General features: G+C 41.5%; 1 protein-coding gene across 6 annotated transcripts in view; it reads right to left on the reverse strand.

Annotated features, from left to right (window-relative positions):
- Positions 1-16,363, reverse strand: part of JAG2 (jagged canonical Notch ligand 2) — a 91,246-nt gene that overhangs the window by 20,120 nt on the left and 54,763 nt on the right. For 4 of the 6 annotated variants that reach the window (XR_014509674.1, XM_083434012.1, XM_083434014.1 and 1 more), the window contains 10 exons: positions 13,522-13,652; positions 12,552-12,671; positions 11,780-11,893; positions 10,065-10,178; positions 8,811-8,924; positions 8,316-8,362; positions 6,044-6,217; positions 2,570-2,720; positions 1,921-2,085; positions 540-653 (listed from right to left, as the gene is read on the reverse strand). Coding sequence is in view for 5 of the 6 variants with exons in the window: in XM_083434012.1 (XP_083290138.1) it covers positions 540-653; positions 1,921-2,085; positions 2,570-2,720; positions 6,044-6,217; positions 8,316-8,362; positions 8,811-8,924; positions 10,065-10,178; positions 11,780-11,893; positions 12,552-12,671; positions 13,522-13,652 (1,244 nt within the window). In the remaining variant the exon portion in view is untranslated. The remainder of the gene's footprint in view (positions 1-539; positions 654-1,920; positions 2,086-2,569; positions 2,721-6,043; positions 6,218-8,315; positions 8,363-8,810; positions 8,925-10,064; positions 10,179-11,779; positions 11,894-12,551; positions 12,672-13,521; positions 13,653-16,363) is intronic. The other 2 variants (XM_083434013.1, XM_083434016.1) reach the window with 1 other exon arrangement.

Raw genomic sequence — 16,363 nt, forward strand, 5'->3', positions numbered from 1 at the left:
TAAATTTATTTTCCTGAAATAAGCTCCAGGAAACTTCTGAGTAAAACTTGGGCTGCAGGTAAGGGTCAGTCTCCTGGCTAGGCATGGACAAGGTTGTCAGTTTTAGCTTCTCAAGGTTTCTCACTTTTCCAATCTTAAATTCAGTTCTCCAGTCAACATTCATCAGCATTATATTTAATGTTCCCTGATATACACATTTTGCAAGCAATTAATCCTAATGCATTTTTTGTTATTTTCACCCACATATTTTTTAAATTTATTTTTTTACAATTAACAAAATTTACACACCACTTGTTTGTAGTAAACTGCATTTTAGGTACCTACCCTAAACAATGAATTTTTGCACAGATTATCTGATTGCAGAACTGCAGTGTGTAAAATGTGGAGAAGTGTGAATTCTGAGGGACAGCTGTACTTCAGCTTGCGTTTTTAGGACATGTGAATTAAGTAGATTTGCATTAAAATGTGAACCAAAACAAAATTCTGCCTCATCCCTACTCATGACTACTTCTGCTATTTAAACATTTTGTTGTACTCACTTATATCGCACAGTTTTCCTTCCCAGCCTGTCTGGCAGAAGCACCTGAAATCGTTAACTTCATCTATGCAGGTCCCACCATTTTTGCATGGATTTCCAAGGCAGTCATTGATATCTAAGGAAGACAATGCACAATCACCACTAGAACCATTTTATTTGGTGTGACAAGCCACCACAAGAGTGTTCATCTATTGAGGAAAGTCATGATTGTTCCAGCTGGAAAAGGTGTGTCAGCTTGTAGAACAGAGATGGGAATAATTTTTAGGTACCAGGAGCTCAACTGGAGAAAGGTGTGAAGTTGTGGATCAGGGAACAAAGAACACAAAGGAAAAGGATGCTTCTGCGCACATGCTCAGTCCAGAATTTATTCAATGCCAGAACTAACCTCCAAGTTCTGCCACACAAAACTCCAGTCCTCTCCAAACTTTGTTTCAGCTGGTTTTGGGGGAGTTGCTATTTTAAAACATTTGAAAGCTGGAAACCATTGCTAGTCTACTACAAATCTCCCCAAGATCTTCCTGTAGATTCTGATCTAAGGTAAAGGGACCCCTGACCATTAGGTCCAGTCCTGGGGTTGCGGCGCTCATCTTGCTTTATTGGCCGAGGGAGCCGGCGTAAAGCTTCCGGGTCACGTGGCCAGCATGACTAAGCCGCTTCTGGCGAACCAGAGCCGCGCACGAAAACGCCGTTTACCTTCCCGCCGGAGTGGTACCTATTTATCTACTTGCACTTTGATGTGCTTTTGAACTGCTAGGTTGGCAGGAGCAGGGACCGAGCAACGGGAGCTCACCCCATTGCAGGCATTCGAACCGCCGACCTTCTGATCAGCAAGTCCTAGGCTCTGTGGTTTAACCCACTAATACACTTTTTGAGGGTGGTGGCCAAATAGAACCAATGTTTGACTACAAGATGCCTTCTGTGTGAATGTAACAGGCGATTGTTTTGCTGTGAACTGCTGAAATGGTACCCAGCATGTTTTAAAGAAACAGAGAAAAACACAGAACCATGGTGTTTGACTAATTATCCAATCAGTCTTCAAGAATTCAGGAGGAAGTAGCTGCCACTTAATATTTGCACTACAATGATGTTTGTCCGTGATATGACACCTGCCTTTTTCCTGTTAATAGAAATGGTCTGCCATGATCAAGCTTTGAATCCTGAACCAATGACCTAGGAATGAAATCCTTAAAATCCCATTAGGAGCCTAAGCTCTCACTCTAAATGGTTTCAAAACAAATGTGTTTCTAATGCTGTACACCGCCCTGAGATCTTTTGATAAAGGGTGGCATATAAATCGAAACAACAGCAGCAGCAGCAGCAACAGCAACAATGTACATACCAGCTTAGTTTTTAATAAAATATTTTTTCCCGCTGCCACTTACTTTCATGACAGTATGTTCCAGTAAAGCCCTTCTCGCAGGCACAAGTAAAATTGCCTCCTGGTTGACTGACACATTGTCCATGGGGTCCACATACACTGGAGGAAATTAATCGGACGCCTTTCCGGGTAGCATTTGTGAAGACCTCTATTGTACAGCTGTCTATTACTAAGAACAAGACACATGGCTTTTAAGTAAAAGAAAACAAATCCTGCATACAGTCCACCTCCCAATGCAGCTTTTTCACCTGCAGCGCACAGCATTTCATTAAATTAAGTCTTCCTAACATTTAGTAGGCATATTTAGAATGCTCTAAGAAACTTCATTCACAAGCAGATTTGAAAGCTGGGCCTAAAAGGGTACATTAAAAGAAGGCAATGTTTCCCCCCTTTCATTTAATTTTCCATAGGAAGGATGGCACATTCTAGTTTTTGTACCTTGTTCTATTTTCCTTCCTAGAGTTTTAGTTTTACTGCTAAAAGCAAACTGTATTGCTTGCTTTTACATTTCTAAGCTTGCAAGACTTGTCACAATTAAGAAAAAAAGCAATTTAACCAATGGCCACCTTTCCTGCAAGATATCCATTTTTATATGGCTTCTACGGTAGATACTTAGCTACTACCAAGTAAACAGGTTTACAGGACAAATATACCTTTACACGAATTATTTTTGCAGTGATCCTTAAGGTGAGAGCAGTTCTTTCCATCATAGTCATCGGAGCAAGCACAATAATAATCTTCTCTCAGATCATAACATTTAGCTCCATTCTGGCAAGGGCTAGGCTTGCAGAGATCAATATCAAGCTGCAAAAGGTTTAAGACAACACGGGTTAACATTTAACATGCAATTTTAACGTTGATGTTAAAATTGTTGCAGTTCAGTATTTACAAATTGGTTGCACACACTTATAAGGGCTGTAGCTTTCCAGTAACAAAAGCATTTTCCAGTCCAAATCAAGTTTTTGTTTACACCAGAAGCATAAATTACGGAGTGTCACTTTTGCTAAGACGAGAGGGTGTATTGCTACGTTAAGATTGACTTCTTTAAATTTTTCAGTTTATTTTATTTTATCCTAATCAGTATGCTTTTAGCCCATTCTATTAAACCACTTGCCTACTTTAAAACCCTTAATATATTCTTTTATGCATCAGGCCAGGTCTTTCCGGAAGTTTCCAACAAATAAGGGGGCTTTCTCCCCACTCAAATGCTTTTATGGGCTTCCTGATTTGTGTATGTAAGTCGTTTATTTTTCAAGCCGTATGTGAAACTTACAAAGGTTTCCCGTTCATTTGCAAAATGGATAGCAAAGGGTATGGGCAGATGGAGTAGCAATGAAGGAAGGTGAGAATGCATAAGACTCACTACACCAGGCATGGCAATCTGTTTCCACCTAAAGGCAATCACTACAGTGCAAACTAAAGACACCACATTTAACCCCTCTCCACAGGATAACAAACATGAGGAAAAGTGACCTTGGGTCTCATTAACTGAGTGAGTGAACAGAGCCAATAACTGAGAAAAAATATATAAAAATATATAATATTATGAAAGTAGATATTCCTCCCTTTCTCTCATCATTCTGCATCTCTCCCCACTCTGTGCACATGAAAACATAGGATCTGCACCATTAAAGAGCTATAGTAGATGTCACCTTGCCAGGGCCGGATTTAGGTTTGATGAGGCCCTAAGCTACTGAAGATAATAGGGTCCTTTATATGTCTAGCTATCCTTTGTCAACAACAAATTGTTGCCGTTTCTTGTGTTTTCAATATATGCTATATGGTAATTTATGGACTTAATAGGTATCTAATTCCATTTGCACATAACAAAACATGTATTTTATCAAAGTAATTGTTGAACTGACATACAATTAAGAAGAAGTATATAGGGAGCAGGCTAGCAGGTGGGGCCCATTACTTACATCACAGGAGCCTACACAACACAAAACTCTGCTGCTGTATGTAGGTTTTATTTTATTTGTTTTTTATCTTATATTTTGGAAATGTACACCCAGCTTTTTTTCCTTTTACATTTTTGGGGGCCCGTAAGAGAGTGGGGCCCTAAGCTATAGCTTGTTTAGCTTATACATAAATCCGGCACTGCATCCTGCCCTAACACATATACAGTGGTACCTTGGGTTAAGAACTTAATTCGTTCCGGAGGTCCGCTCTTAACCTGAAACTGTTCTTAACCTGAAGCACCACTTTAGCTAATGGGGCCTCCTGCTGCTGCCACGCTGCTGGAGCATGATTTCTGTTCTCATCCTGAAGCAAAGTTCTTAACCCGAGGTACTCTTTCTGCATTAGCAGAGTCTGCAACCTGAAGCATATGTAACCCGAGGTACCACTGTATGCTGTTCAACCACAGCTCTCTGCACTGCTGTTTTCAGTTCCCTGTCCTTTTTCCAACCATGAAGGTATCTGTTCTGACTCTCCCAATTCTCTGCTTATTTTTCCTCTTTCTGCTCTGTCTCCCAGCAGCAGCAGCAGCAGCAGCAGAAGAAGAAGAAGACAAGCTTCTCTCTCTTGAGAAGTTCATACACTGAAGGTGTCTTTGATGCAGCTGGGCTGCTTAGCATGCCTGGATATTAGCTGGGATATAGGTTGGATCTGGAAAAGGCTGGAAAAGGTGGAGCACAAACTTTTATGTTTCTCAGTCCTCACTTTTGATGGGCTTTGGCAGCCCTCACATATTCCCACAAAGAGCTGGGGAAGAGCTGCAAACTACAGCATTTTCCAAAAAGACCAGAATGGTGCTACAGAGAGTAGTATGGCTGCATCCCCCCAGTATCTAACTACCCCCATCTCCATATGTTTAATAAACAAGACACAGGAAAGGTGACCCTATATTTCATGTACTGCCCACTTTGAACCCTACAGCAAACTTCGGGCAACTGAAGGCACAGCATTTATCTATCAAATGAGCTTAAAGCAGTGTCTATGTTGTGTGCCCCCCCCCCCCCGTATTATGCAAAATGCAATATACAGATAGGGATTACATGTATCATTTCCAGAGAATCTCCCAACAATTTTTTTTTTCTGGGCTGGCATCTTCTCTGCAAGATGGGAAAACGTTTGAAAAGCATGTGCTGACACAGCCGTTGGGAGAATTTAGCAGGGGATTCAGATTGTAGGGAGAGAAAAAAGGCTCCCTCTTCTAATTCTGTGTGTACATTTAAGCAAGGTGGTTTAAAGCTGATTTGTTACTATTATGGCGATGAAAAGGGACAAACTTAAACAAGCCTTGTACCATGTAAGCATTTACAAAGACAAATCCTTTTAAGGAAATTATTAATCTTAATACAGTATTCTTGTACCAACTGCATTTACTTTAAGCACTGTCTACCTGTCAGCAAGGCAGACATAGAAAAAGCATGGCACCTATCTGATAAAAAAGTTCCTGGATTTGAAATTTGGAGGAAAACTTTCAATGAAATATACAATTCTATTATTCTATGTCCACCTGAAAAGTCCTTTTGCAGACAGTGGAAGTTGTCCCTGACCTACTCTTGATTCAGAACTATCTTTCTCAGAACTATTACATATCAATTTTGGAATAGGAAAGAGGGGAAATTCAACACTCCCTAGTGGGGAATATTGCAAGGGCATTTGTATCCTTTTAATGAAAAATTTATTTTCCTGCAGTGAAACCCAGACACGGTGCAGTTAGTTATTCCCCTAGGATACGATGAGCTACACTATTTATCTCTGGAACGTATCACAATAGCATATACTTGTCCAAACACATTAGAAAATTCACACAGCAGTAGAAATACACACAAGTTGGCCACGTTAAATTTGGAATCGGATTTCTAGCCCGTATGAAAGTTTAGCATTTATGAATGCATCATGCATATAGTGTAAAAATCAGACCTCTAGAAAAAAGCTTCACATTGATATTTTCAGTAACTAATAGGTGCTTATTCCAAATATATTATGACTTTAAATACTATAGCTACTGGGATCTTACTGCAAAAGTTTGTCTGTTTACATGGGACAGTAAAGTGAACAGCTGAGTGGCAATTATCTAATTATACAGCCATGGGTTGCTCGGGCTTAAATTATAATAGGACTCCTTCCAGAATTCAATCCATCAAAGCTATTAAGAAGGCCAAGGGATCCTTCACCTCACAGAGTTCTCCTGAGAAGCCTTGAGGACAGAGACAGCGGAATCCATTCACCAAGTTCTCACAACGCCCTGCGTTTTGACATGGGTTGCTCATGCATTCATCAACTTCTGTTTCACAGTTCTTTCCTATGAAACCAGGGGGGCACATGCAGTGGTAACCATTCACAACATCCTACGGGAAACGAAAGATCGAAAGGAGAGCACTTATGTCAGAAGGTACTGGGAACAGACTTTCGTATCATTTTCTTCAAATAAAATCAAACTAGAATCTCAGAACCACAAATTTTCATTTCATTTTTTTTTTAAACAAGAGAGGCAAGATTCATCTGGATTAACAACTAAGTTATGCTTTAGTACAGAACGAGTGGCTCCTAAGCCCATTCTCCTATAGCTTTTAATCTCTTTCTTTGGCGATCACTCATAGCTGAGTAAAATTGTCTTCCATGAATATGGTGCTAACTATGAGTCTTTAAGTGACTGTGGAGGCCAATTCTGGATCCACACATCCTTCCACAGTAGGGACATAGGTTTCCGGGAGGGAGTTGATCAAGGTGAGGGTTTGCCAAACACGCCTTCCTCTTAGCATGTTTCTCCCTTTTGTCCTGAGTTCGTGCTTTGTCAAAGTCCATGACGCCTTTGGCAGAGGCTATTCTCCAATGGAAATTTAATCTAGACCCATGGGGGCTACCTGCTTCCTTTGAGCCTGCTGGATGTTCACTTCTCCATACTATGAAAAGTGACTGTTTATAGGCCTACATTCTACCTCTTGCCTTTTAGCAAACTGATGAGCCGCTGCTAGCTTTCATTTTTTATAACTATGTTCTCAGGAGAAGGCAGCTTGCAGGGCATCCAAAAAACTGCACCTATGAAATGGCTACATTCATTGCATCTCCAAATTGGTTATCCATGTAAATCACATTAGGTGTTTTCTTTTACCAAACCTGTGCTCACTTTTAGATCCCCTAGCATAGCTATTCTGGTTAAAAGTGAAAATGCTAAGTTTTTAAATCATGTTTACTATTCCAGGATAAATTCCTAGAACCTTTTTAAAAGAAAGAAAGAAAGTTGCTTTCCAACTCTGTAGTACAGAGACTGATGACAAGGAGAAACATACCAGAGTAAGTAGCTCAGCAGTTTCATGTTTGAATTTTTAGAATTCTTGGACAAATGCCACCTAGTACTACTAACTTAATCAGTTGGCTCCAAAGCCATCCTATGAAGGTTTCAGAGGAACAGTTCTTCCCGTTTGCCATTCAAAATGCTAACATGTGGACCGTACTTCAAATGCTCTTGATTATTCCAAGAATCATTTAACAGCAGCATTCCAACCTAATCTTAGTACCATAAAGTCAACAGTCTTTTTTTTTTTTTTTTTTAAGAGAAAGGGAAGGGGTGAGTGTGGACAGAGTTTTACCCAACTGCTCTCGAAGAAACAAGCCTGCACCAAAATAGTAGGCACATACGGTTCAACAACTACTCAGGTACAATCCACCAAATTTGGACATTTGTCCATTTGATTTCAATGGAAGGCATATGAATTGCTCCCACTGAAATCAATTGTGCTTCAAAAGCACTCAGGTTGGCTACATCGTATCCCATTTATTTAGATTGTTTGTGGCTTTTATCCCTTCATCAGCATAATTTTCAACTTCCCAAAAAAGAAAGATGTGTGTATGGGATGTGAAGAACAACAAGCAGCATGATACAAGGAGGTCCTCAGTGACGCGGGATGGAATTTTTCCTCATTTTGCAAGTTCTTTAGCAACAACGAATGGATGCTAACTGAAAATTATGATATAAAACAAGCTTGGCATCTGAAAAAATTCTCACGTCACTGCCCTCAAATATGGTTTTGTGTAGGCTGGCTTGATTTACTCTGCTCTGCCTCATTCAGATGCGGAGCTAAGCTAAACCATGGCATGGCAAAGATGAGCCAACGTGTGGGCTTCCAGAGGGGAGATCATGGTCACTTAGCTCCTCCTCCAGTTGTTCTGCTGCTGCACTGAGTGAAACTATGGGTTGTCTTAGTGCAGGCATGGCCAAACTTGGCCCTCCAGCTGTTTTGGGACTACAGTTCCCATCATCCCTGACCACTGGGTCCTGTGAGCTAGGGATCATGGGAGTTGTAGGCCAAAAACATCTGGAGGGCCGAAGTTGAGGAAGCCTGGGTTAGCGTTAACATGTGAATTGGGCCATAGGTTGAATTTTAAGGAGGAGCAGCTCCAGAGCACCTCAGAACAAGAAAACAAAACAAATGCATTTAATCTTACCTTACAAGTTCCTCCATTTTGACACTGCCCATGACAATCATTAATATCTAGGGATAAAATACAAATGAGATTAAAAATAAAAAAGACTGGAACTCAATTGCAACGAATAGACTGAAGGTGAGTTAGCAACGTCTGTTCATTCTTAATAAGCAATCTGAAGTCTTCCAGAGGCAAGGAAATACAAGCTGTATGGGTGATGAAGGTTTGAATACCAGGCAATATTCAAGCAAAAACGTCAAGTTAGTCTTCCCAAGACCAGAATACTGAAGCTACTCCCCAAGTTAGTTCATTCCACAACTCAAACATTAAGGCTTTAGATGCAAGGAAACATCTGCTAAGGGAGTCACCATACATGGTTCTTTGAAAGGCTTTAAAGATATCTTTATCATTTCTAAAGATGTCTTAAATTAGGAATTAGGAATGTTTTGATATATTCTATAAATAAAAGCTCTTTTAGGGTCAGATATATATATATACGCAAGATTAAATACTGACTGATGTGACAATTTACTCCTTTCCATCCTGGAATGCAGTCACAGTAATATCCACCAATAAGATTTTTGCAAGAATGAGCATTAAGACAGGGTTTCCCTTCACACTCATTAGCATCTGTGAAAGAAGAGAAAGAAAAGCAGGGAGTGAAGAACAAACCCAGAAATAGACTGCCCTTGCACCAAAGCAGAGCCTCCAAAATATCAGCTACATGTCACGGTGACACATGTTTGCTGATATTTTCAACATGCATGCTGCATAATTTTCCCTCTAAAGCAAGCACCAATGATTATAAGCTTCAGACTTTGTGGTTCTATTAAACTCCAGTTATGCAGCTAAGAGAGGTTATCTGAACAGGCCAGCTCCCCAAGCCTTTGATCAAAAGTATAATAAATACTAGTTTGGGGTACTGTGAGCAATGACGGCTACCACAGAAGTTTTTCCAGGTGTGGAGAGTATGTAAATGATATCCAGCATCGACAATGCCTAGGAATTTGTATAGAAGTGGTAGGAAATGTGGCAGATTGGAAGAATGAAACTGGAAATCTGCCATGTTGGTTACCACGAGGGCCCAGCAGCCTCTACTTGTCCATCCATTGACTTGTTCCCCTGTTGTCCTTGCCCATTTCCTGTGACTTCCCTCGTGGTTTAATGGGTCTTGGGCACAATACAATCCAGGTTGGGGGAGTGCTTAATGGTGGATTGTGCCCAAGGGGTGGATTGCGCCCAAGGAGTGATGGACAGGTCTAGCCTGCCCACTTATCTTCAGAGACTACTTAAATGCTTCTGCATAGCCCTGAGGCATGCATGTAGTACAGGAAAAAATATTTTGGGTCAAGCAACGTGCAGGAATAAGGGAGCAGTCGATAAGCACACACCCCGAGGCAACAGGAGCCAACTGTAGTAGCTTAACAGTGCAAGCATGCCCTAATTTTAGCCACCCTAGGAGTTAAGTCCACCACTATTATCATGCGGAAGACAATTTCATACGTTGCTCAAGTTTGCAGCAAGTGAGGGAAGGATGTTTTTCAGAATGCAACATTGCCTGTTCCTGCACTCAGAGGCATTTAAAAGCACCACACACTCTGATTCTCACAAGATTAACTCAGAAGTAGCTAAAACATCAAAGGAAGCATTTATACAAAATGACTCAGAAGCAGCTAAAACATCAAAGGAACCATTTGCACAAAATGACAACAATATACTTACAATAATGAGCGCGACTAATTTTAAAGATAGCTTACAGTCTTGACTTACCAAGCTGGCAGGTTGCCCCAATCCACTGCTGTGGACATATGCATTCAAACCCATTAATGCGATCAACACAAGTTCCACCGCTAGCACATGGGTTAGAGGCACACTCATCAATATCTGGGGAGGAAAAGAATGGTCTGAGACAACCGTACATGTTGTTTTCAATGCAGATAAATGGGTATAACCATAACTCTTTAGGAAAAGAGTTAATCAAGGCATGTCCAAAGTCCATTTTGGGGCCTAATCCGGCCCTCCAGTCAGTTTAATCTGGCCCCTGTGGCAGGTTATTTCCTGGGGTAAAATTAAAATCCAATAAAAAGCTCAACAACTTCAATCCTAAAAATGGTCAAGAACTTTGGTCAGCCCTCACACATGTTCATTTCATCAGATCTGATCCTCTTTGAAAAAAGTTTGGACACCCCTGTAATACACCCTCCGTTTGTCCCTAGGTTTGTTCACTATTTAATTCAACATCTATTGCCACGCTGGCTATAAATGATAAAAAAGTTTTAGCAAACTCTGCAAGATGAAGAAGCCCGAGAGTACACAGCAGCACAACACAAGATGCTGGGCACTCTTGCCATTGGATGCTTCCACTGGAATTGAACAAATGGAGCTGCTAATCCGGTTACAGCACCTTGTTTGTGTAGTGGTTAAACACCAAAGTGATGCAGTTCTTCTTGCCTGGTTTAGAAACAGGGTGTTCCCTGATTCTGTGAAAAAGCTAAGAACGTAACTGCATTCCTGTCACTTCTATGCTTCCAGGAGTCACGTTTGGGATACCTACCATGCTCATGGCAGCAACAAAATTTATTACAGAACCCTTGCTGAAAGAAGGTTTGATCCTTCTCATCAGTAATTCCTCACCATATGCCTTTGAGAGCAAAGTATTACATCAAGAAATAGTGATGCAAGCCCTCGGCAGAAACAGAAAAACACAACTCGCCACTACTGATTATTTTGCTACCCACCACCTCCCAAAATATACCAGTCTCCTCTTGCACCTCCTAGCAAATGTGCTGCTGGCATGAAGAAATCAAAGAGTTTGCTTTTTGGCTCAACTTTCAAGAGAGTTCTGTTGTTACGATCCTATACATGTGTAATCCTAAATGTGGTGCTGAAGAGGCCACAAGCAAAAGGATAACGGCCCCCAGATAACACTTGAAGTGAAAGTTACTTTGCCAGGAACTTTTTGATTATAAGCATTTTAGCAAGGCTCTTAAGCACTTGCACTCATTAGGTGCTGTACAATGCTCGATTAACTATTAATCTGCTACATGAACCAATTAAGCTTGTGACTGACCAAGAAAGGCATTAATAACTGAACAATCACAAAAAAATTCTTAAAACTACAATGGCAGCCGACAACTTAAGTAGCCTGTGCCCTTCTCACATATGATAGAACCAATGTGATTTCTAAAATGGCGCCACCTGTGATAAATACATGCACACGTGACTAAAGATGTAGAAGCTGTTCTCCTCCAGATGTGTTGCTTTATTGTGCAGATTTGATCCATCGACTGACAAACTCATACAACTAAGATTTTATTAGCTAAGTGACAATCCTGTTATTGTATCAAAGTGGAAGTGCGATTTCAGTTCACTCAATGAACATTCATTTGCTATAGTTACAAGCACCTAAGAGGGGCGTTTGCATAATCAGTTTGTTTCATGTGCACATACAAGTCATAATACATCTGAAACCAAGCTGTACCTACCAATAGCACACGTTGGTCCACTCCAGCCTGCTGGGCACTGGCATTTGAAGCCTGATGAAATTTCGTGGCAAACTCCACCATTAGCACAGGGATTTGATACACAAGCATGCTCAGCTAATAAGAAAAGAAAATTATCCTCAGTACCCAAATCCAGGTTTAAACACTTTTATTTCCAAGTATGTAATGAAGGCCTTGTCCTTCCTTTACAAGAGCCTTTTGCCATCTTCCCAAGTTTACTGGAAGCTCTATCTGGAATACTTTTACAGACTCTGAAATTTGTCTGCTTCTGTAAGCTATTTGCACTTGAACTAGAACTTCCTTACGCAACACAAAGGGCTTACTCAGATTCCTAATCCTGGTTTGGCATAAACAGAAGCTTTTGGCGCATGAACGCCTAGGCTCTCCTCACTCATGGGTAGCGATTCCCTACTTCTGACCCTACTTTGCCTATCCATATGAAACAACAAACTGTGGTTTGCTTCAAACAAGCACTGGGGATGGGGGAGGGGAACAAGAGGAGGAAACAAAGCTCCTCAAGGCTTGTTCATATCTAAAGGGGCCCAGAGTCTTATCAATCTGCACAGAGGTTTGGTATTTAGGCATCTGAAAAAAACTTATTTTAGATTAGTCATCAAGGGTGACATATCACCAATAAAAAATCACCAATAGCTATGTTTCATTTAATCATGAAAGGTATATGGAGGAACATTCTTGTCATCATAGAAAGTTGAACAACAACAACAACAAAAGACATGCAATTGTTTGTCAGTACCAATTTCACAGTTCTTTCCAGAGTAACCATCTTGGCAAGCACAGCTGTATTCGTCTGGTTCCGTATTCATGCAGGTTCCACCATTCACACACGGGTGATGATTTCCGCAGTAGTTTAAATCTAGACAGAAGGCGAAGGTGGAGTTGGGTTATTTGACACAAGAAGATGCAGAACTACTACGTGGAGTAGTTCTCCTTTCAAGAGAAGGGTAGAGGCAGGCAGAGTATCTTTAACACCCACACCTGTGCCCACCTTCCCCCTTTAATTCATTTTGGCTTCATATTAGTCACTGCGTATATTGCCATCTCAACCAACATCTGTGACGTTAAGACAAGATAAAGCAAATCTCTTAGGAATAAATGCATTACACTCACACTGGCCTGGTTTGCACATCGCACTAAATCATGGCTTAGGGTGAGCCTGAAGGATCCAGAAGAGGACATCACAGCTGCTTTGCTCCTTCCTGGCTGTTTTGGTGCTGTGCTACACTGAATTAGCCATGGTTTGAGCTTAGCATGTTGTCCTGACTCTGGCTTGTGGTTTAGCTTTCTGGACAATCCACAAGCCGTAAGCCATAGGGACAACCTTGGTTAGAGTTTGTGGCTTGTCTGGAGAAAGCTAAACCACATAGCTGGGACTGGATGACACAGTAAGCCAAATCATGGGTTAGTTCACTGTTAGTGTTGCAGCAAAACAACTGGGGAGGAGCAAAGTGGATGCATTTCTTCTCTGGGAGCCCATGTGCTCATGTTAAGCCATGGTTAGGGATGGCGTGACATGCAAACCATGCAAGGGCAAGCTTGCAAATGGCAAAACCTGCCTGCTTGCTTAAATGCAATAGGCAAGTGCCACCAGAGAGTTAGAAGACAGGTGCTCTCTGTAGTGAGCACATGCTTGGCAAAAACAATCGATATCAGGTTACTAGTTAGTAATGAGATTTAAAATTTAACTATGAATGGAAGTTCAGTACCTTTGTTGCAGAGCAGACCACCCCAGTTGGTTTCACATTTGCATTCCCAGGGGACGTTGCAACTCCCATGAGCACAGCCTGGGTAGGGGACACACGCATCGCAGAACTGCCCTTCCCAACCATAATTACACCTAGACACAAGTGCATGTTAAATGTTAGCAACATGATGCTTAATTATCTATAATACACATATTCAGAGCACTGCATTTATTATTTAAAGCAGGCTAATTGTTCCACATGTAACAGAATACTGGAGTATTATTGTGCTCCCCTGTCAGAATGCGCATCTCATGATGTGCTAGCCATACTCTACAAGGATTAAAAAAACAACCTGGCAGTTCCCAGGTGAATAAAGGACTTCTGCCCAGAGTAACTTCCATATACAAAAGAAATATAGCTCCAATGCAGCAGAAAGAACTGACAAAGCGAAATTTGTTTTAGGCATAACCAAGAGCAGCTTATTTGTACCAAGATGTGCAATTTGTTTTTTAGGCCCAGAAATAGCCCAAAATGAAAAGCTCTCCAAGTTGCCATTATGATGCTCAAACTCCATATACTTCAATGGCATTTCAATAGACTGCGTCAGATTTGCTGTAATCCCAAACATACTTATTGCTTAATACATCCCATCAGTTTCAACGAGGCTTACATGTGCATAGGACTGTAAAGTTAATCTGTCTTCACAATGCTCTTTAAGCTTACAGCAGCATCCCTGCTTACTTACAATAAGTTACAAGATAGTCAAACCCCAGGGCTCATTTGAGAGGCCTAAAAATGGCTTAGGCCAACCAGTCACAAAACAGGAGTACAAGGGCAGAGCAGTAAAAAAAATAAAAAATGGAGGCAGATGAAAGCAAAGATTGGCTTAATCAACTGGAAATTACTGGCATTGTTTTCTATTTAATCCCTTTTGGAATTTTTCTTGTAGCAGGTAGTTCAGCTTTCCTCAATACAGTTATTGGTTCTGGAGGTATCGATTTTACAAATCTGAGTACAGAAGGCTTTCTGCTTTATGTTTTTCTTCCTCATCACACGCTCCTCAAGGCATTTTTACCCATCTCCTCTCATTTCTTCTCGCATTCTCCTTTTGCACTAAAACCGGAAGCTTGGGAGGTTGGCATAGGGTAACAGGTATTTGCTGTGCCTTTTACATTCAATTCTTGCTCTTGTGAAGCTCCCATCTCTTACTCACTTCCTGTCTATTTCCATTTTATTATTACCATTACTCTTGGAGCTGCTGCTAGACAGTCTAATCCAAAGGCTACTGAATGACGAGGGGATGGGCTGCATCTGAAAGCGAGCAGACACACTAGCAGTCCCTGGCCCAGTTTTGAGCACTGCCGGTCTCGGTAATACTTGGTTCATTACAGCTTGCCTTTTTTATTGGTCAAAAAAACCTATTCACTCCCCCTACAAGAGCTTGAGCACAACAATAACTCAATCACAAAACAGAAAATGAAGGTGACATGGAACCCCTTCCAACGAAATGCTCTGCCCATGAAGAGCAGTTGGAAAGAATGGAATGATGGAGGGCAGTTGTGGAGCTACATGTGGGGCAGAGAGCGTCCCATGAGGATTTGCTCCTGCCCGCTTAGGTTGTGTATGGCTGCTAAGCAGGCAACTTTTCATTTCTGTCTCCAGCTTTCCTTCCCTCCCCCCTACCTGTCACCAGGGCTGTAGCTGGGGGGGGGGGGGTGAGGTGGGCCACCTCCAGGGGCGCAAGCGTTGCCGGGGGGGGGGGGGTTGCGCAAAATTGTCTAAAAATATGTCCATAAATATAAATATCCATTACTGCCTCATAAGAAATGGTTTTAAATAGAGGGTACGTTTAATTGGGGCGGGGGGTAGAGGAGAGGCGGAAAGAAGAGCTAATTTGTCCATGGCTAGGGGGCGCAATCTGGACGCTTCTGCCAGGGGCGGAGCTCTATCTGTCATTCCACTTCTTGCTGTAGCTCCTATTTAATTCCTTTCCTTTTTGCTTCTGCAGTGTTCTTCCCTTCCTCCTTCCTTTATTTTACAGGGTTTTTTCTTTGCTTTGCTTGCCTCTCCCTATCACATCTTCTACTGCCCTTTCTGCTTTAGCCTCCCTCTCCCCGAAAGACCCAATGAACACACTGCCTCTTGGCTAACATGCAACTTTTGCTATGAACAGGAACTTTTCAAGACAGGTCTTCTCGCCTCATTTGCTCCCTTTTCCTCCCACCACCCTAAAACATGTATCTTCAAAGTTTTTCTTTCTGGCTTTTTTTTTTTTTTAAACAACTCTCTTTTCATCCTGAAGCTTTTTCTGTGCATCTCCTGGGATTTCCAAACACTCCTCCTCCTGCAAGTCTGCCAATGTCACTCCTCTTGTGCAGGGGTAGTGCTGCTTTGGCTGTATATAAACAACAACACTCCCCCCCCCCCACTGGAAATGATTACATGAATGACTGCATGAATGGAATGAGAAAATACTGCATGGGTCTATCCCACAAAGCACAGTTGGCTTTGAAACGTGGAAAGCAAATGGAACATTATGAAGCCACGTGGGAGGAGTCGTGGAGGAATCTCATTTCTTTGGGGAACAGTCTTTCCATTTAAGAAACAGGTATTGTTACCAGGAACTTACCCGGTGGCAGTATAAAGCTAAAGACCCAGTAGAACAAAGCAAAACCAGAGAGAGGTTCGTTTACATTCGTTTTGTTTACCTACATGCAAATGAGCTACCTGCACATGGAAAAGGCTTATGGTTTAACTGCCGAATTTCTGCAGGAACCAAATAAATAAACCTGTGACTATACACAGTATCCACATTTTCCATGCTCCCTTACCATGCAAGTTGTAAAGATCTAGTTGATTTTGT

Source organism: Podarcis tiliguerta (genome assembly GCF_965153285.1).
Source record: "Podarcis tiliguerta genome assembly, chromosome: 1".
Classification (NCBI taxonomy): Eukaryota; Metazoa; Chordata; class Lepidosauria; order Squamata; family Lacertidae; genus Podarcis; species Podarcis tiliguerta.